At 47.2% G+C, this 21993-nt stretch overlaps 1 protein-coding gene across 1 annotated transcript; it reads right to left on the reverse strand.

The window, feature by feature from the left end:
- Positions 1-1660: 1660 nt before the first annotated feature.
- On the reverse strand, positions 1661-21188 carry CACFD1 (calcium channel flower domain containing 1). Its single transcript, XM_083424123.1, has 5 exons — positions 20893-21188; positions 11308-11380; positions 7385-7510; positions 5440-5547; positions 1661-5314 (listed from the first exon to the last, which is right to left on the reverse strand). Exons 1-5 carry the CDS (start codon positions 21026-21028, stop codon positions 5218-5220), a joined length of 540 nt encoding a protein of 179 aa, XP_083280249.1. The 5' UTR covers positions 21029-21188; the 3' UTR covers positions 1661-5217.
- Between the last annotated feature and the right edge of the window lie 805 nt (positions 21189-21993).

Below are 21993 nucleotides of genomic sequence, written 5' to 3' on the forward strand. Positions count from 1 at the left end.
GCCACTCTCTCTTTATTAGCTTCCTCCATCTGCAATATGAAAACAACGATACTAACCTACCTTGCAAGGTTATTGTAAGGGCTGCTATTAGGATGTGTGTGAAGCATTTTGAACATTGTGAACCAGGGGCTGGCAACAACTGTGAGCCAGTGAGCATATCTGGAATTTTGAGAAAGTGCCATGGGTGCAATTACTCATTTGTTCATCCCAGGCTTTTCAATGGACTTCTCCATTGCTATCCAAACCACACAGTCCATGCCCTCCCGCCCCCCGTTTAAAATGGATTTATTTGAACTAGAGCAACTGAGTGCTTTATTTAAGCAAATCTGACATTTCAGTATGTGTTTGAAATCCCTCCTACAAAATATTGGCTAGAGGCACCATTTGTCATTTCCGCATGTGCTCAGCTTGGGTCTAGTAGATTACCTGGCAACCACCACACCTATTTTCCTGGTTCACGAGAGACAATGGAGAAGAATAATAGATTGCTATGGGCCCCAGTCTACAAGACGTTTAGCCAATAGCATTCAAGAAGTCTGTCAAGGACCCAAATCCCACTGGCAGCTCTGATCACATTCAGTACAACTGTTGCTGCCATTACCAAGTGACCCAACCAATATCATTATCATTATCATGATCATCTAACCTCTGGGCTTGACAAACAGAAATAAACAGGGGTTTCTTTTCATATCATGGAGAGCAAAGTCAGCAAAGTCATCTGCTCAGAAAACTGCAGTGAGAGGCACAGCTGCAGGAACCAGTTGAAAAAGTTGGCAGCCCCAATGGCCACACCATAGATTCCAACGCCAAGCATCAGAATGCATTATGTGCATTAACCATAGGCAGCTTTAGCTTTTTAAACTCCATATTGGTTTCATACTACTTCTAAGGAGAAGAGGAAGCCCCAACCATTCATTGAACTAGATGGAGAATGTTTATGTATTTAAAATGCCAGCAAATGGCATTGCATTCTGTTCTTGTATTTGCAGCCCAAGCACACATATTTGCTTTAATAGTGCCATTTTTCAAGTAATGAATAATTGTTTGGCAAAGAAGAGAGCGCAAGAGGGGAATGGAGAAAAGGGGGAGGGCTTTATGGACTAGGTCAGTGGTGTCCAAACTTTTTTCAAAGAGGGCCAGATTTGATGAAGTGAAGGGCCTTTTTTAGGATTGAAGTTGTTGAGGGTTTTTTGCCTCAGGGGCAGAATTAAACCGACCAGTGGGCTGGATTAGGCACCCAAAACGGACTTTGGACATGCCTAGACTAGGTTAAGCTCAACAACTACAGAAGTAGAAGCTTTTCAGTAGTACCAAGACTCCCCGCAACCCTCAATCGCTGGATATCTCCCCCTCACTTTTGGTCCTTTGAACATTCATCATCCATGTCAGCATACTTTCAAGCTGTACTGGGGAACTTTCAGAAAAAGTTAAAGCACGTGCAATTTTCATAAGATAGGAAGTAGCTCCTCTTAAGTCTGAAATAGCTCTGAAAAGATCAAAAGGGTCAGAAGCTCTTTAATCCACAGGAATCAGCTCTATATAATGTATCCTGCTTTTTCTGCTTCCAGAGCACATTCTTTAGCAGCAGGAAGCACATACATATACAAACACACACACATTCCACTGTAGTAAGTAGCTTTTGAAACTGAAGAACTTATTACCAGAGGTAGAATGGTCTTTTTATTCACTGCATACACAAAAAGAGGATCAGTGACAGGCAGGTTCAGTAAACTGGTGGTTGTCAAGGGATTATACACAGAATAAAAACTGGTTTACTCAGATCAACCTTTTCCCCGTGGAACAGTGATGCAAGCCAGCGGTATCATCTTCACAGAAGTGGCCCATCCCATTTTGCCAACTGAGGAGAGACAGGAACGTGCGCCCTTGTAGCAGCGTCCCCTCAAAGCCCCACTTACTGGAGCTGTATGGTGACTTCTAGCGAAACCTCCCTGGAAGCCACAGCTGCACAACCCCAGCACTAACCCATGGGATTCCACTGCCTAAGCTGGGCTGCTTCATCTGCATCATGGGCCCTAAAGCTTCACATCCTTGAAAAGGAGGAGGCCACCTGCTCATGGTTGCTTATCCTGTAGGCCAGAGATGACCAGCCAGTTGCCTTCCAGAATCTTACTTCCAGAATCCCTGGCCATTGGCCATGTTGGCTGGGGCTGATGGGAATTGTAGTCCATGAACACCTAGGGGACATACTCTACACAATATCCCTCCACTAGTGCATCGTATAATTCACGAGACAGGCGTAAGGACTTCTTCACACAGCACGTAGTTGAGCTATGGATTTTACTCCAGAGAGCTGTTCCATGAGGGGCACCAAGCAAAGATGGCTTTAAAATGGGTTAGGACAAATTTGTGAAGGGTAATAAGGCTATTGGCCACAGCTGCTATGATGTTTTGTTGTTGTTGTTAATTGAATTTATATACCACCCTATACCTGCAGCTCTCTAGGTGGTTTATATCTTGCCTCTAAGTGCCAGTTGCTGGAAATCACAAGTGAGGAGAGTGCTGTTGTGCTTGGGTCTGTCTTGTGAGCTTTCCACAGGCATCTGGTTGTCCACTATAAGACCAGGATGCTGAAGTAGATAGGCCTTTGGTCTGATCCAGCACAGCTCTTGCTGAGGCCCCTTAATAGCAGGGGTGGGGAACCTCAGGTTCAGGGGCCAGCTGTGGCCCTCCAGGCCTCTCTAACCGGCCGTCAGAACCTCCCCAAGCCACACCCTTCAGCAGCCCTGCATCACATCCTCAAGTGGTTTTGCCAAGCTGAAATGTGTCCTAGGATCCTGAAGGTGCCTCTTGCTTGCTTGCCAGGATGGAGGAAAGCAAGGCGTGTGTGAATGTGTGCTGAAACTCGTCTACTGTACAAATGTTACACCTGTCATTTGGCCCACTTTTGCCTCTGGTATGTGGCCCCCGAAGGTTGTCAAAAAGGAAATGTGGCCCTCAGACTGACAGGTTCTGTGCCCCTGCACTAGGGTGCATGAACGGTCTTTCAAACAATAGCTTTTCATTCCGCCATTAATTACAAGATAAATAAATTTGAGAAGGGATCCTAGAATTAAATCATTGCATTTCCATCTGCTTGAAAGATGGTGTTGGTGAATACAAGTGGTACGTTTGTTGCATGCTAAAAAAAACCCAAACACCTGAAGGGAAAAATCAGACAATACTGTGCAATGTGCATCCTAGAAACAAGAAAATATTATCCGTTATACAGTACAGTAAAAGAAAAAGAAATTCTTACAATGCAGAATCCAGAGTCTCCAATAATTATTCACAAAAATTAACTACGCCTGAGAAGAGACTGCCTTATTCTTTTATGCTCTTTCAAAATGGCAGTGATCCAGCTTTGTTCAATCTTCAGAGACAGGGGTGAGCTTTTTGACAAAGGTCCCTTCCTCTGAAACCTTATCTTTCAACAAGAAACAGGAATCTCTAGCAAAGCATTTCCTCCTAAAGGAAGCCTACAATACCATCACTTCTTGTTGATAATGCATTTGAAAATACTGACCCTTAGCGGTGGGACACAACATTGCATCCGGCAGGTAAGATTCTCACATGCCCTTGTATCAACTACCTCTATAGACTTAATTAATTATTCACACTATTTCTGTGCCCTACTCAGTTCCCAACTAGCCCCATCTTCCTCTTCCTAAAAAGACAGAGACCTAACACTACTAGACAGAAATCGTTTCCCAACAAATGAAAGCACCTGTCTCATGTTCTATACCCCAAGAGAACAGATCCCCCACCGGAACAGTTCGAGGAACTCCAAATAAATAATAATAATAATAATTATACATTTTTTATGCTTTCCAAAGCAAATTACAAGGAAAAGGAATAATAAATTAAATTTATAGCTACAGGGTATAAATATGGAAAGTGGAATTATCAAGTAGTAAAACAGGTTAAACAGTAGCAAAGAAGATTGCGACTGCGTAGCATTTCAGGGCAAGGAAGTTTTTTCCCAGTTATAAAAAGCAGTGACCAGAAACAAAACTGGCCAACTGCTTGAACCATTTTACAGTATTGCATTATGGAACCTAAGATTTGTGCTTTTTACATGTACAAAAAATGCCTATAATTGCAGCTCAAGTGTTTTTTATGGGGGACGGGGACGGGGCTTATTGAGGCCCTTAACTTGAAATGCTTTGAGGTATTGTAAACCAGTTCTTTCATGCCACCTCTGGCCATCTTTGCTGCAAAGTGAGAGTGACAGTTCTCTCAAGGAAGCAGGGGGTCCTTTGCTAGACTTTGGGATGCAACAATGTCTGCCCTTCCCATCCTTGGAAGCCAGGATGACTCCAAAAAGTTATCCTTTTCCCCCACAGGAAAAGCTATTCCCCCCCCCCCCCCGCCCGCTGAAGAATCCTAAAAGGAAAAATACCAAACGCAAACAAACTAAGGGTTTTCAAGTAATTTCTCTCCTTAAGAAAATGCATCTCACAAATCAACACACAGTTTGCTCAGTTCTTAAATTACTAAAGAAACGTCAGTTCTAAAATTACTATAAAAAAAAGGTCTAAAAATTCATCAGGGGAATAATTTTCTGCAATGCAGAGGGGGGAAAACAAGACTCTAAAGTAGAAAGACAGCAAGGTCTGTCAAGCCCCCAAAGTTTGTAACTCTAAGAGAGAACACCAAATCAGAGACTGGGTTGGTGGCTCAAATACTCAACGCTGAGGTCCTAGAATTCATTTGGTACCACATTTTCCAGCTCCCAAAATAGCTTCCCCATCACCCCAAATGTCAAAATAAAATCAAGGCTCAGAATGTAGCTTCTGATGATCTCAGAAGTACCGCATTGAGCTGCTAAAACTGTATCAAAAGGCTGTTGCAACACAGGCGACTAAGAGTCCACCACAGTGATGTGACAAATGGGGCTTGTTCACCCTATATGGTTCCACACCAACCTGAGAAAGGAGCAGGGTGGGAGAAGGGAGAACCCCCACATTAAATCCTGCCCCCTTAAAGCTGCAGCATATAAGATTCACAGTGTTGCATAAATGTGTTTTTGTTTTTTTAAAATGTTCTGGGGACAAAGGAGAAGGTATGTTTTCATTCTGCACTCTCCGCCTTGAAATTAGAAGTTTTGAAAGAGTTTCACAGCACAGGGTTCCAAGGCCAGTTTCTAAGGCTGGAGTGAATTCCCAAGCTTTGCTTTTCAGTGAGATGGGAATGACTGGCCTCAAAAGAATGGCGATGTCACACGGCCTGCGGTTCGACACTTCCTGTCACCCCTTCTTCGTTTGTTTGCTTCCGTTGCAACTGCTGCATCCTTGCGTACGTGATGGCGTCTCCCCTACAAAAGGCAAAAGACAGCATAGGAGCTTGGAGTGAGTGGCGGTTTCGACAGGCACAGCACCCAAGACAGACCAGCAATCCACTGGCTGAAACAGGGAGGGAGGGAAAACTCTTCTCTCTTACTTTTTGCCTAATGCTGAAAGTCCATAGAGCACTCCCGTCGCAAAGGCAATGGCATTGCCTAATAAAGTTGTCAGAGTCAGGCTCAGTATAACTGGGAATATAGCCATCCTGGGGGAAAAGAGAGGAAACTTCTGAAGTTAAGGCAGTGTCATGCTGCAATCCATTTCAACGCAGGATGCCTAGCAAAAAAAAAGGACCCAAATGTGGACCAAGCATTTGCTGGTACAGGATTTTGTGACCTCAGATTTTTCGCTTCCAAATGGTCACTGAAATGACCTACTGAAATGAATGAACCCAAGTTAGGCATGCATGCCCATGAATTACAATGTGTTTTAATCACACAATCAGATTTAGGGTACATACAAACCAGATATTGGAAAGGGGTCTGTGGAGAGGGAAAACATACCCAGCTTCAAGAACCAAAGTCATTCAAGGGGGGAAAGTTTAGAACAATTTGTATTTTAAACATACTGGGTGATATCCAACAGGTCAGTGTCAGAGTAGATTCACTGAAAGTTACTGGACAAATGACTGAACAGGTCTACTCCAAATATGAGATATTGCCCATTAACAACTTTTCTAGGAAGCGTACGCCAGGCAACACTCATGAACTTTCTTTTTTTAAAAAAAAAAGATTTTGGCCACATCTGCACCATGCATTTAAAGCTTTATTAGATAAGTTTTAAACAGTCATGGCATCCCCTCAAAAAATGAATCCCGAGAATTGTAGTTAGCTGAGAATTTTTAGGAAACCCCCATTCCCCTCACAGAACTACAATTCCCAGAGTTGTTTAATTATCAACCCCTCTTCCCAGGGAGTGGGCCAGCCTCCACCAGGCCTCTTCTTCCTTAACTGTTACTTGAGGGCAGCCATTCCACCCCAGGAAGCCAGGCTCATTTCATCAGCTTTACTTGAGGCCCAGCTTCATCAGGCACCTCCTGACCCTATACAGGACCAGATGGTCAATACAGGAACAACTGTCTAGAAATCTGTGCCTGTGTTTTTTGTTTTCCTCTACCCGCCTTGTCCTTTCCCCCTTGCGTGTCATGTGGGTTCTTGTTAGATTGTAAGCTTGTGAGTAGGAACTGTCTTGTTTTGTTTGTATTGAAAGCTGCTCTAGGAACCTTTTTGGCTGAAGAGTAGGGTACAAATGATATATATATATATATATATCTGGGATAGCTGAGTTGGTAGAGCATGAAACTTTTAATTTCAGGGTTATGGGTTTGAGCCCCATGTTGGGTAAAAGATCCCTGCATTGCAGGGGTTTGGACTAGATGGTCCTAGATGGTCCCTTTCAACTCTACAATTCTATGATTTCAGAAATAGACTGGAAAGAGAAGTTGCTGAATTGCAACTTATTACCAAAATTAAAACCATGGAGAGACCTGGTCTGAATAGAGACATTGGATTCTTATCTCATTATACATGATAAAGCTATTTTTAGCCATCTCACCCCTTGCTTTTTCCTGTAAGACCAATTGCAGTCGTTAACAGTTGTCAACAGGTTTACCACACCTATCAGCCAATCACCCATTCCCACCACCCTTCTGAGTAATACCCCTCCCCACCCTCTCACAATATATAAGGGTCTGGTGACTCCTGTTTCAGTGCATCTGAAGAAGTGTGCATGCACACGAAAGCTCATACCAATAACAAACTTAGTTGGTCTCTAAGGTGCTACTGGAAGGAATTTTTTTATTTTGTTTCGACTACGGCAGACCAACACAGCCACCTACCTGTAACTATTCTATGATTCTGTGATTCTTCTCACTAGTCATCATCCCCTTCCAAACCACAAAGAGTATGCTTTGTTGTGTTTACTGTGGATTTGTTATGCCAGAGCACTTTAACTGTGCAAATTTAGAGCTCTGGTATGCACTTGAATCCCTCTGGCACAATACTGGCAATCCAGAGTCACTCCCAACCCCAGGACACACTTACCCGCAGTAGAAGGCACCTTTCTGCCATGGACGCAGTTTGTCTGCCCTTGCTGACACAGCGTTTGCAAACTCGATGAACTGGCAGCAGAAGGGGGCCTCGCACAGGAAAAGGACGAAGGCATTCAACCTTTGGGGCAAGAAGTCACACTCAAAACCAGAGAGAACCCACCCCATCCATAATGAAAGGGGCCTACCGGTGAACGCATGAATTTTTTGCTGGATCAGGCCAATGGCCCATCTAGTCCAGCATCCTGTTCTCACAGTGGCCAACCAGTTGCCCCAATAGAAAACCCACAAGCAGAAGCCAAGGACAAGAGCTCTCTCTTCTCCTGTGGTTTCCAGCATTCAGAAGCATTGCTGCTTTGAACTGTGGAGGCAGGGTAGAGCCATCATAGCTTAGAAATCATGGATAGCCTTCTCCTCCATGAATTTACCTAATCTTCTCTTAAAGGCGTCTTAAAGTTGGTGGCCATCACTACCTCCTGTGGGAGCAAGTTCTTCTCTACACTGAGAGAAGAAGTCCACCCTTTCGTCTGTCCTAAATTATTTGACTTTCAGCCATGTTGGATGCCCATGAGTTCTAGCGTTATAAGAGAGGGATTTAAACTTTTTTCTACCCACTTTCTTCATGCCATGCATAATTTTATGAACTTTCAAACAAAGATATTTAACAGGAAACTAAAATATTATCTTAAAGATTTCAAAACAGAACATTGCAAAAGAGGCCAACTACAGAATGCGCATTTAACACAGCACAACTAGCAAGAGAATAAAACATTACCTTAAGCATAGAACATATCTGCTGCTGTTGCTGCCAATCCTGCCATTGGTGGTTCATGGCAGGCAGCGGATGTGGAAGCTCAGGCTCTGTGACCTGGGTCTGCACTAAGAGACAGCCAAGATGGCAATTTCCCCATATACAGTGGTACCTCGGGTTACATACGCTTCAGGTTACATACGCTTCAGGTTACAGACTCCGCTAACCCAGAAATAGTACCCCAGGTTAAGAACTTTGCTTCAGGATGAGAACAGAAATCACGCGGCGGTGTGGTAGCAGCGGGAGGCCCCATTAGCTAAAGTGGTGCTTCAGGTTAAGAACAGTTTCAGGTTAAGTATGGACCTCCGGAACGAATTAAGTACTTAACCCGAGGTACCACTGTATAAAGCATTTTTATATGTTACTTTCACTGATCTATGTACTTAAAAACTTCAGGGAAGTTTTTAATATGTGACATTTTAGTGTATTTTTCATCTTTGTTGGAAGCCGCCCAGAGTGGCTGGGGAAACCCAGCCAGATGGGCGGGGTACAAATAAATAATAATAATTATGATGATGATGATGATGATGATGATAGGCACACTTTACCTTTGTCTATGCACTGCATAATCCAGAGAAGCACAAATTTCAATATTTGGCTGTGTTTCAGTTCTCGTTGTTTCAGAAAGTGTGGGTGTGGTTGGTGTGCCTTTAAATGCAGCTGACCCTCCAGGTATGGTGACTGTTAGCTTGGTCTGACTCAATTATGTTTTCTTGGGTTCTGTGTTTTATTTTACTTCTAATTTTAAGTGTTTTAAATTTTGTGGTGTTTTAAAAGTTTTCCAGTTTGTATTGTGTTGTTGTTGTTTTAAATCTTCCACCTTGCTTGTCATGGGGCATTTACTCAGAAAAGTGGCTTTAAAAGATTTTCAATTAAAATTGCCTAAAATAAACTGGCAGCAGCTCTCTGGGATTTAAGAGCAAGAGACTTCCCAGCCACACCTAGAGATGTCGGGAATTGGACCTGGGACCTTCTGCCTGCAAAGCAGATGCTCTAGCACTGAGCTATGTCTCTTTCCCTAGAAATAAGGTAAGATTCTAGTCCTCATGGTTCTGAACAAACACATGGAATTGCCTAGTACTCAGTAAGACCCCATGTCCATCTAGCTCAGAACTATCTGCATTGATTGACAGTGGCTCTCCTGGAGATGCCAGGGATTAAGCCTTGCTCTACCAGTAAGGTGTGGCCCTCTCCCAAAGCCACTCTGAATGGTTTTCTATTTTCAGAGCCACAGGGACTCAGCTGCAAATACAGTCATACCTCGTGTTACGTTTGCTTCAGGTTGAGCGTTTTCAGGTTGCGTCCTGTGGCGACCATGACATAAGTCATGTCAGACTAACCTGATCTCGTTTTTTGACAGAATTACAAGCCTGGTAGATGAAGGGAATGCAGTGGATGTAGCCTACCTTGATTTCAGCAAGGCATTTGACAAGGTGCCCCATGATATTCTTGTAAAGAAGCTGGTAAAATGCGGTCTTGACTATGCTACCACTCAGTGGATTTGTAACTGGCTGACTGACCAGACCCAAAGGGTGCTCATCAATGGTTCCTCTTCATCCTGGAGAAGAGTGACTAGTGGGGTGCCACAGGGTTCTGTCTTGGGCCCGGTCTTATTCAACATCTTTATCAACGACTTGGATGATGGACTCAAGGGCATCCTGATCAAATTTGCAGATGACACCAAACTGGGAGGGGTGGCTAACACCCCAGAGGACAGGATCACACTTCAAAACGACCTTGACAGATTAGAGAACTGAGCCAAAACAAACAAGATGAATTTTAACAGGGAGAAATGTAAAGTATTGCACTTGGGCAAAAAAAATGAGAGGCACAAATACAAGATGGGTGACACCTGGCTTGAGAGCAGTACATGTGAAAAGGATCTAGGAGTCTTGGTTGACCACAAACTTGACATGAGCCAACAGTGTGACGCGGCAGCTAAAAAAGCCAATGCAATTCTGGGCTGCATCAATAGGAGTATAGCATCTAGATCAAGGGAAGTTATAGTGCCACTGTATTCTGCTCTGGTCAGACCTCACCTGGAGTACTGTGTCCAGTTCTGGGCACCACAGTTCAAGAAGGACACTGACAAACTGGAACGTGTCCAGAGGAGGGCAACCAAAATGGTCAAAGGCCTGGAAACGATGCCTTATGAGGAACGGCTAAGGGAGCTGGGCATGTTTAGCCTGGAGAAGAGGAGGTTAAGGGGTGATATGATAGCCATGTTCAAATATATAAAAGGATGTCACATAGAGGAGGGAGAAAGGTTGTTTTCTGCTGCTCCAGAGAAGCGGCACGGAGCAATGGATCCAAACTACAAGAAAGAAGATTCCACCTAAACATTAGGAAGAACTTCCTGACAGTAAGAGCTGTTCGACAGTGGAATTTGCTGCCAAGGAGTGTGGTGGAGTCTCCTTCTTTGGAGGTCTTTAAGCAGAGGCTTGACAACCATATGTCAGGAGTGCTCTGATGGTGTTTCCTGCTTGGCAGGGGGTTGGACTCGATGGCCCTTGTGGTCTCTTCCAACTCTATGATTCTATGATTCTATGATTCTATGACCCGGAAGTACTGGAAAGGGTTACTTCCGGGTTTCGCCACTCGCACATGCACAGGTGTGCAAAATGACATCACACACATGCGCAGAAGCGGTGAATCGCGACCCTTGCACATGCAGACACGCAGGTGCGGATTGCGTTCTGCTCATTTTGCAAACGGGCCTCTGGAATGGATCCCATTCGCAACCAGAGGTACCACTGTATAACGTTTTAAGTGCATTTAAAGTGTATTAAACAAATGTGACACTAGGTGGCACTGATGAGCTAATGGCAAATTCCATATATACTTTACTACTTTTTATTTTTTTTAAAAAAAGCACTTTCACAGTGTTTTTTTATATCTGTGTAGATTCAGCCTGGAGGGGTTGGAACTGGCAGGAAGGCCAGAGACTGTGCTAAGTGGGCAGTGCAAAGGCCACACATCCCACCAGGACAAATCATTCATTGCCTGCCTCTGCATTTGCAACAGACTTCCATCTCAGTTGCCGTTGACTTGCAGCACCCCGGTACTCGAAACAAATAGTCACCGCAAAGGAAGTCAAGTTTACTTACATCATCCAAACGCCAGCTGCGATGTTGAGAGGGTGAATAGTCACACAGTTAAAGAGGCCAGCAAAGGCACACGCTGAAAGGAGAAAGCAGGTAGAAAATGTTAAGATCAGCCCTGGTGGGTCAAGGCATCCTGTTCTCACAGTGACTGACCTGATTCCTCTGGGAGGCTCCCAAGAAGGTCTTGAGTGCAACAGCACACTCTGTCAACTTGCATTTCCCAGCAACTGGTCTGTATACACTGGTATATACTGGGGTGTATGAGGTGATAGGGGAGGGGCAGTACCTCTGGCAGGGGACATAACATGCTATTTCTGGGGTAGATTGTCCACCTCCTCCCCGCCCCCAGCTCTCACCTGTGGCTCCTAGAAGTTGCCAGCATGTAACAGTGGCCACAACCCCAGAGCAGCTTCAACTGGCCAGCTAACCAGGTGAAGGTAGCTGATGGTGAGTCAGGGACTTCTCCTGCATGTGAAGACAGGCTCTGGTGGATTGAGTGGATGAGACCAATACTGGGTCCAGTAGTCAAGAAGGCGTTTTGCATTCATGTTGTAGAGGGAAGTGAGGGGCAGATGGGGTTCATCAACCTAGGAAGGTAGCCCATCTAGCTGAAGGAAAACTCTGATCCTAAACGTCCAATGCCTTGTGGGATATTGTGATGGGATGAAGAGCTGCTTGTGTGTAAATTGCAATCCCTCAGAGTTTGAACAGCTTCTCAAACCTCTGCCTGTGACGGAGCCCCTCCAGCATGGCTGCGTCAGTCGCTAGCAGAATCCGAAAGTGGCTGCTTTCGGAAACGTTTCCAACATAAAAGCTCCTTAACGGAAACACGTCTTCTGGACTCTCTGCGTGACAGTTTCCGCCGAGGAACGGGTGTTCCTATAGGGGGCCCTGAGACTTCCCCACTGTTTTCACTGGAAGCATCTCTGAGCCATTCCTCCGACTCCCCTTCCCTTGACGTTCCTGTTCGCCCCCTACTGGTTCCCTCTTCAGGTGTCAAGTCTCTCTCTACCTCAGAGAGCCTTGGCACCTCCTGTCCTGCCGATGGCAGTTCCCTGACATCCACCTCCCCTCCAGGGCCCCCTTCACCCCCTCCCGTCTCCTCCCCTACGGGTTGTGAGGAGGTAAAACCCCGGAAAGAACCTTCCTCATCGTCTGAAGTTTCGAACACCTTTCTCCACTCGTTGTGGTTCCTAGTCTCTCGGTACTCCTCGTCATCTGAGTCCGTTCCTTCTTCCAACTCCGACTCCGCGAATCCTTCCAGTTCCTCTTCCTCGTCTGTGGTGCCGAAATACTCCCTTCTAAACCTTGCTACCGGCTGTGGTTTCCGCGGGAATCTTTGGTGGAACGTTTCTGTTAAAACCTCGTCATTGACCTCCTCTGCAGTCACCCAGGTGTTTTCTGACTCCGGTTCCCCTTCCCACGCCACTAAATACTCCACCTGATTGCCCTTCTACCTGGAATCGAGGATTTCCGCTACATGGTTACTGCTTTCCCTCTCTTCCAAGACCGGTCCCCTGGTGTGCTCCTCTTCACCTCCCCCCTTGTACGGTGACAGTAATGACCTGTGGAACACTGGATGCAATTTCATGTGGTTGGGTAACCGGAGTTTGAAAGCCACTGGGTTGACCTGCTGAATGACCTCAAAGGGTCCCAATCTCTTGGGTCTTAATTTCTTACAACCCCCTTTGAACGGCAACCCTTGGGTGGACAACCACACCTGATCCCCCACCCTTATGGTTTCACCTTCCCTCCTGTTCTTGTCTGCCTGCTTCTTATATTGAGCCTTGGCCCTTTCTAAGTTGAGCTGAAGCTGACGATGGATCGCTTCCATCTCTTCTACAAACTGTTCGGCCGCTGGGACGCTCCATCTCTCGCCCCCCTCCCCCGGGAATGCCCTGGGGTGACACCCGTAATTGGCCAAAAAGGGGCTCATCCCTGTGGACACATGCTCCGCATTGTTGTAGGCAAATTCTGCCAGCGCCAGCTTTTCGACCCAATCATTCCCTCTGTCATTGACATAGCACCTCAGATATTGTTGGAGGATGCCATTTGCTCTTTCCGCCTGCCCATTGGTTTCAGGATGCCGGGCCGTCGAAAAATTGACTTCCACGTGCAGCAAGCTCATGAGCTTCCTCCAGAACCTGGAAGTAAATTGTTTCCCGCGGTCCGAGACAACCCTCAAGGGGGCGCCATGCAGCCGGAAGACGTGTTCTACAAACAACTTCGCTGTTTCTTCCGCTGTGACTGCATGTGAACATGCTACAAAGTGGCACATCTTAGTTAACAGGTCCACTACTACCATGATGGCCGTCTTCCCTTTGGATTTGGGCAGATCCGTCATAAAATCTATTGATACCGCCTCCCAAGGCCGTTCTGGCGTGGGTAGTGGTTCCAATAACCCTGCCGGCGCCCTTCTTTCCGCCTTGGCCCTCTGGCATTGGTCACACCCTCTTACATACTCCTTTACATCTTCCCTCACCTTGGGCCACCAAAACTCCCTGGTGACCATCCACATGGTCTTGTGTTGTCCAAAATGTCCCGCCGTGGGACTATCATGCAACTGCTTGAGTACCCTCCCTCTCAATTCACCTTCTGGTATATACAGTGCCCCTTTGTAATACAATGCCCCATTTCTTTCTTCAAAACCCTCCGGGCTCTCACCCTCTCCCCTGAGGCCTCTGAGCTTATTTTGGGCATATTCGTCAGTTTCCGTTTCTTCTACCAGCTCTCGTCTCCCCACCAGCGCCGCCCCACACACCCAGCGGTCCTCAGGAATGACATGTCTTTCTTCGCTTGCCCCCTCCCCTTCCAAGTACTCTGGTTTGCGTGAGAGAGCGTCCGCCCTGGCGTTCTCTGGGCCTGGTACATAACAAATCTCAAAGTGGAATTTGGAAAATTCCTGTGCCCATCTCACTTGCCGTTGGTTGAGTACTCGAGCTGTTCTCCAATACTCCAAATTCTTGTGGTCGGTGCACACTTGCACCTTGTGTTGTGCCCCAATCAATAAATGTCTCCACCTCCGGAACGCTTCGTGAATGGCAAGTAGTTCCCTGTCATACACCGTGTAGTTCCGCTCGGACTTATTCAGCTTCCTCGAGAAAAAGGCACACGGTCTCCACCCTGACGTATTTCTTCCCGGCTGAAGAAGCACAGCCCCCACCGCTCTGTCTGACGCGTCTGTCTCCACCCTCATGGGCTTCTGTAGGTCCACATGCAGAAGTTGTTCTTCCGAAGCGAAAGCCCTTTTCAGTTCTTCAAAAGCTCTCTCCGCCTCCGCCGTCCAAACAAATTTCTTCTTGCTACTGAGGCAGTCGGTGATGGGCGCCGTCAAGTGTGCAAAATTCTTGATGAACTTCCGATAAAAGTTCCCAAACCCCAGGAATCTTTGCACATCCTTCTTGGTTTTCGGTGTCTTCCATTCCAGCACCGCCTGGACCTTGCCTGGATCCATGGCCAATCCTTGGTCTGACAGGCGGTACCCCAGGAATTCCACCTCCTTGGCATGAAACTGGCACTTCTCCAGTTTCACCCACAGCTGATTGGCTTGCAGCCGGCCCAACACTTCTCTCACGTCCCTCACATGCTGCTCTTCATTTTCCGAATACACCAACACGTCATCCAAAAAGGCCACACAATTCTTGTAGAGCAACGGCCCCAGGACGTGGTTGATGAAAGCTTGAAAACATGCGGAGCCGGCTTGGAGACCGAAGGGCATTACGAGGTATTCAAATGCTCCCAAAGGGGTGAACATGGTGGTCTTCCATTCATCCCCCTTCCTTATTCGTATCAGATTATACGCCCCCCGCAGGTCCAGTTTTGTAAAAATCTTCCCCTTCCTCACCCTGGTCAGAATGTCATCAATTCGGGGCATAGGAAAGGCCAGGGGTTCCGACACGGCGTTCAGGGCCCTGAAATCCACTACAAGTCTCGGCTTATCTGTGTTTTTTTTGTCCACAAAAAACACTGGGCTGCCCCCCACCGCTCGGGACTCTCTGATGAAACCCCTCTTCAGGTTTTTGTCAATGAACTCCCTCAGCTCCTGCATCTCCCTGTCTGACATGGCGTACAGCTTGCCCACTGGGAGTTGAGCCCCCGGGAGTAGGTTGATTTGACAGTCAAAGGGTCTATGCGGCGGCAGTTTGTCCGCTTCTCTTTCGCTGAATACGTTGCTCAGATCTGCATATTGCGGAGGCACCTCCCCTTGCTTCATTACCTCCATCCCAGCTAAGGTGATCTTGGCTCCCCCTGGATCCTTCCCCTGCTTGCAGTGTTCCAGGCAATGCGCCGACCCAAAGGAGACCACCCTCTGGTGCCATCCCACTAGAGGATCGTGAAGTGCCAGCCAGCTCATCCCCAAAATAATGGGAGCTCCTCCCAATGTGGCCACATTAAACGCTATCCTCTCGGTGTGTCTTGCCACCCTCATTATCATGGGAACAGTCTGTTGGTTCACTTCTCCTCCCAACAGCTCTCTGCCGTCAATCGTGGTTACCTGCAGGGGTTTACTTAAGGGGAGGGTTTGTATCTGGTGCTCAGCTGCGAACTCCTTACTCATGAAATTACAGGAGCTGCCTGAATCCAGCAGGGCTTTGATCTGTAGGGGGTGTCCATTTGGCAGCTCTAGCAACACCTCTATCACTAGAGCAGGCCTGGGAGGTTCTGGTGCGGGCACTCTCACTGCTTTTGAGCCTGGCTGCTGTGCCCCGACGGCAGCCAGGCGTTGGCTTTTACTTGCTCTGTGCTTTCCTCCTCCTCTCCCCCAACAGCTCCTGCCATGCCTTGCCATTCCTTTCTCCGTGGGCAGACTCTGGCAAAGTGTCCTGGCTGTTGGCAGAGATAGCATTTTTTCCCGCCCTTTCCCTCTTTCTTCCGCCCTTCACCGATGTTTGAAACTGTGCGCGCACGCGCTGTTCCCACTTCCATCGGCTCTGCCGGCGGGAAAGGCTGCTCTGGAATGTCTGGAATGCGGAGCTCCCTCCAACGTTCTCCTTTCCCCTCCCGCTTCTCCAAAGCCCTCGCTTCCTGGCGCGCTCCAATGGCTAGCGCGGCTTTAGTCAGCTGTACCATAGTACCATAGACTCTGCTCTGGGGTTCCGGGAAAGTTCATCTTTCAAGGACGAAGACAGACCCTCTTCGAAAAGCATTTGAATGGGCTCAGAAGCCAAGTCCCACCCCAATCGATGAATCAACATAGTGAACTCAGTCCAGTACTCACGGACAGTCCGGTTTCCCTGTTTGCAAGCCATTAACTGCCTTCGCACCCCTCCCTGCTCAATGTCACTGGAAAACATCAGGTCCATGGCACGAAAAAACTTCATCGCGTCCTTTAGGATCTCATTATTTGCTGCCATCAAGGGTCTAACCCAGTCCTTCGCCCCTGATTCGAGGTGGCTAATTACAAAAGCCACTCGCGATTCCTCATCAGGGAAGTCATCGAATTGCAGATTGAGAGCATATTGCATCTCTGTCCTAAAGGCATGGTAGTTCCTGGGGTCCCCCCCAAATTTCTGCACCAATCCTGGCATCTTTCTGTTGAGTGGGGTGGCTTTCTCCCTCCCCCTCTCTGCATCCTGAGCCCTCCTTTCTTCCAGCCTCGCCGTCTGCAAGGCAAGCTGGATTTCCAACGTCCTATACCTTTCCTCCAGGCTTGGACCTCCTCCAGCTGCCCCTCCGGTTCCTGCTGGTTCGCTCATGATGCCTCTCCCTGGCACAAGCTAGCTGTCGATGACTTTCGGATTGCTGTGATGGGATGAAGAGCTGCTTGTGTGTAAATTGCAATCCCTCAGAGTTTGAACAGCTTCTCAAACCTCTGCCTGTGACGGAGCCCCTCCAGCATGGCTGCGTCAGTCGCTAGCAGAATCCGAAAGTGGCTGCTTTCGGAAACGTTTCCAACATAAAAGCTCCTTAACGGAAACACGTCTTCTGGACTCTCTGCGTGACAGTTTCCGCCGAGGAACGGGTGTTCCTATAGGGGGCCCTGAGACTTCCCCACTGTTTTCACTGGAAGCATCTCTGAGCCATTCCTCCGACTCCCCTTCCCTTGACGTTCCTGTTCGCCCCCTACTGGTTCCCTCTTCAGGTGTCAAGTCTCTCTCTACCTCAGAGAGCCTTGGCACCTCCTGTCCTGCCGATGGCAGTTCCCTGACAGATATCTTCATGGGGGTTGGGAAGGCTAAGGAGTAAATCCTACACAAATTTGGAGTGGAGTCCCTAAGATGAATGGATGGCACCTCAAGTCCTCCTTCCAGCAAATCCTGCAGCCAAGCTGGTGCCAAACATATTGCTCTGCTTTCTTCTGGACCACATTGGCGAGGCTGAGAGGCTTGTAGTCTGGGCAACCAGGACCCCCAAATACTGCCCAGGCTTGCACACCACAGAAGGTCACAGCAGTTTGACTTCACTCCAAGAGGCACACTAACAATGGTATTCACTGCTTCCAGCAGTGGAGGTAGAACATCGGGATCCATACCCTTGTCTACGAATCTTCTTTTAAAGCCATCCAGGTTGGTTGTCATCACTACATCTTGTGGGAGTGAGTTCCACAGTTCAACCATGGATTGTGAGAAATGAAGCTGCAACATGACATCACATGAGGAAGATGACAAAATTTTGTGGCTATTCTGAGGACAGATTCTGACACCAAGGGCTAGTCACCTGCCTAAGGTTACGCTTCGCTTTCATAGCAGAGGAAAAACTTTGATGTGATTCTCCTGGATGTAACCAGACTGAGTTCCGAGAGCTTTGAGAACTGGACGTTTGTTCTCTACAAACTCTGACAATGTTTCCAAAACTAATTTTTGTAGGGTTTTTTGGGGGTGGGGTGGGAGAATTGAGTGCATCTGTGTGCATCTGTTTTCTTTGTGCCATTATTTCTTGTCTACTCAGCTCTGCTGGCCCTTGTTTTTTCATGAGCAGTGTCGCATAATACTGGGATTAAGTTACCTGCTGACGAACGCGAAAGGGGTCTGATGCTGTATCGGATGCAGAGAACCTTGCTGCAAGTTTAATGAGGACCAAATCCCAGGTGGTTCCAAGGCTTATTTTCGGACTGTTCAGAGCATAGTTGCTTTTTTTGTGGGTGGGGAGGGGCAGGGGGAAGTGCTGCCTTTAAAAGCAGTCAAAGGTCTGAGAATTTTAGCAGGTGAAACTTTCCCTAACAAGTGAGTAGGAGAAGCAGAGAGTGGAACCCAGCCAAATTCTACTATAGCCAGAGCCAGCTCGCCCATGATGCAAGGAGAATAGTGGCTGCGACAATGAATGTGAATTTTTGTACAGTAGGCCAGATTCTACAGCCTCACACACCCCTCTCTAACCTCCATGTAGACATGCAGGAAGCATTATCAGAGTTAAAGGGGGGAAACTCTCCTGGATATTTGTTTGAAGGGGACCCAGTGTGTGCCGCAGGTTCAGCACCCAGCCTCCCCCAGAGTGCTCAGCCTCCTTCTGAGGACATTAAGTTGCACATGCATCGTGCCTATGATGTCACACACGCCACATCTGCCGGGCCCCCTCAATCTTGGGGGCAACCTGGCGCCTCTGCTCACGGAGGGGTCAACACTTGGCTGGCGAGGGGTGTTGCATGAAGAGGGATTCAAGGAACAGAAAGAGTGGCCTGGGGCTGAGGAATACCAGCTTGACAAAAGATTACTCAACAAGTTTAAACATAGGGAGCAAAGTACAGCAGGAGCAAAGTTCAACCCCGTTATCAGGTGTGACCTAAACCATGAGTAAGAAATCACATTACAGAGAAGCAACTGGGAACAGGTATCCAGGGCTGGGTGTAGCAAGGGAGAAGTTCTTTCAAGTTGTAAGCAAGTGTCTCAGGCACTGTCCCCAACTTAATCAGCCTTTGCAAAACACTTTTTAAAAACACTGACTTCTACAAAAGTAAACTCTGCTTAGAAATGCAAACATACCAGAGAATGAACAAATCAACTATACAAATGGGCTCTGCAACAAAATGGTACAGCACAGAGTGCTCCTGTACCCAGTCGGCTGGGCAGCCATGCCTTCCTGGGCAGCCATGCCCTCCATTCCATTCCTGAATGAGAGAGGGTGCACTTTTTGAAAAGAGCTTCATTCTATCTGTCTGCTTTTATTTATTTGAATGTTTCCAGGCCACCTTTTAGAGCAACACCCTTGCAAGGCAGCTTACGGCAAACACAAAATGCAATATTACATTTCGATTAAAAACAAAAACAAATCAAGAACCAGTCAAACCAGGTCCCTTAACTAACCCACAGGCTAGCAAAGGGCCATTGTAGTGAATGAAAACAAACTTAATACTAGAAAAAAGCCAGCAACAACACAAAACTAAAACAAAAGTTTCAGGCCAGCTGCCCTATTAAATCTTTCAAGGAAAAAGACCCTGGAAACGTGTGTTTTTTATATAAAAAGTTCAGCTGCGCTGATGGCAGACATATGCAAATAACTTGAAAGGGTGTGTCACAAGCATGGAGTCACCACCAATAAGGTCCCAGTTCTCATGCCCCTGCCTCACAGAGCTACAATTCCAGTGTGATTTAATAGTTGATCCCTCTTCACAGGGAACTCCGGAACTGTAGCTCTGTGAAGGGAATAGGAGGTCATCTAACAACTCTCAGCACCCTTAGCAAACTACAGCTCCCAGGTTTCTTTGTGGGAAGTCATGGTTGTTTAAAGTGGTATGTTATTGCTTTAAATGTGTAGTGCAGATGTGGCCTGAGTCAACATCGGCTGGCCCTGATAAGATAGTGGAGCCTCCATGGTCGGAAGCAGAGAACCCACTAAATATCAGATCCTGGAGGTGAAGAATATGGAATGGCTAATATCATTGTACCCTTCTTACTGGTTTCCTGGTGGCATGTGGCTGGCTGGACCTTTGATCTGATTCAGTCATGGAGTTCTTATGAATCAGGATGGTGGGGGGCATCTAGGCACAAGCAGAGACTGGGTGGGTGTTCCCCACATGCCACCACTGTAGGCTGAGACATGAGAGAGACAACTGGCTGAGCTTGAACTAGTCGTTGCCTCCCAGCCTCACCTACCTCACAGGGTTGTTGTGAGGATAAAATGGGGAGGGGGAGAGCCTTGAACTCCTTTGAGAAAAGGTGGGATATTAATATTTTTTTTTTAAAAAAAAAACAATGAAGTGACTCTGAGTAACTCAATCAAACACCAAATACAAACATTTGCTAATGCAAAATAGGCACTACCCTGTTGCACTTTTGATCTGTTTTGCATATTGCACACCCTGATGTAGGTATTTATTTACCTACTAACTATATTTAAATGAAGGCAGTCAATAGTTTAGTCCTCTTGACAGCTCACAACAGAAGAGTGACAAAACATGTTTCTTTTTTTTTTAAGAAAAAACCCACCCCAAAAACATGTGTACAAAAAGTTTGCAGTGCTATTCCCCCGCCCCCTACAGGAGAGAAAATTAACGCAAAATTCCCCAAAGACACAAAATCAGCCAGTCGGTGCAAAGCAAGCCCCCAGCATAGGAGGCAAATTGCGTCTTGGGACTTTGCTCAGGAGGTGCGGGGATAGGGGAATCACTGGAGGAAAGAACTGTGGGGTGGGAGGAGTAAAGGAAATACTCACAGATGCCCCCAATGATGCCAGCCAGTCTGCATAACCACTTGTACCACCAGGTCATCCCATCATCATCATCGGTGGAAGACGGGGTAGCAGCAGCAGTAGCTGCATCTGACTGAGGCTGCTCTTCATGGGAATTCATCCTGCCTTTGGGTATGTGTGTTAAACGACAGGTAAATCCACCTTTCTCCTTTGCTGCTTGCCACTGTAATTTCTCCCCCGCCCCTAGCACTGGGCAGGATCCTAGTCCTCAGCGCATCGCTGTACACCCACTGCCCACCCACTGTCCCTTTAAAAGCAGCTCAAGCTGACAATGGAGACAGCCCCGCCCACCCCAACCAGCTGTCCCCCCCCCCCAGCGTCTCCCTTTGTATTGCATTCTGGGTCCCCTCCTCCTCTGCAAGAGGATGAAGTGGGAGGGGCTGTCTACATCTCTCATCCATAGACTTAAGGAGGGAAAAGTAGACTGACCTTTGTTTGTTAAGGGCTGCAACTCCCTTGTTAATTTTGAAGCCACGTAATAAAACTGCCTCCAAGCCTATATTCCAGGGGTGACCCTGATTTAAAGAAGCTGCCCCGGTTTCTGACTTGATCCCAGAATGTCCCACTTTTCCTTAGGATGTCTGTGTTTTCATTGGAGAAATGTTGAAGGGTATGGAGTTATGTGACCTCCGAGCCATCTGAAGGCAATCCTGCATAGGGGCGGTTTTTGTTTAATGTTTTATTATGTGTGTGTGTGTATATATATATATATATATATCGAAGGGACGCGGGTGGCGCTGTGGGTAAAACCTCAGTGCCTAGGACTTGCCGATTGTATGGTCGGCGGTTTGAATCCCCGTGGCGGGGTGAGGTCCCGTCTTTCGGTCCCAGCTCCTGCCCACCTAGCAGTTCGAAAGCACCCCTAAGTGCAAGTAGATAAATAGGTACCGCTTTATAGCGGGAAGGTAAATGGCGTTTCCGTGTGCTGCGCTGGTGCTGGCTCACCAGAGCAGCTTCGTCACGCTGGCCACATGACCCGGAAGTGTCTTCGGACAGCGCTGGCTCCTGGCCTCTTAAGTGAGATGAACGCACAACCCTAGAGTCGGACACGACTGGTGTGTGGAG

Source organism: Podarcis tiliguerta, assembly GCF_965153285.1.
Source record: "Podarcis tiliguerta genome assembly, chromosome: Z".
In the NCBI taxonomy this organism is placed as follows: Eukaryota; Metazoa; Chordata; class Lepidosauria; order Squamata; family Lacertidae; genus Podarcis; species Podarcis tiliguerta.

Coding starts and splice junctions, on each gene's coding strand:
- CACFD1 (XM_083424123.1), bottom strand. CDS start 21,028: ATGAATTCCCATGAAGAGCAGCCTCAGTCAGATGCAGCTACTGCTGCT. Junction 11,381..20,892: donor TGGCATCATTGGGGGCATCT/GTGAGTATTTCC, acceptor TTCTCCTTTCAG/CGTGTGCCTTTGCTGGCCTC. Junction 5,315..5,439: donor CTTTCAGCATTAGGCAAAAA/GTAAGAGAGAAG, acceptor TGCCTTTTGTAG/GGGAGACGCCATCACGTACG.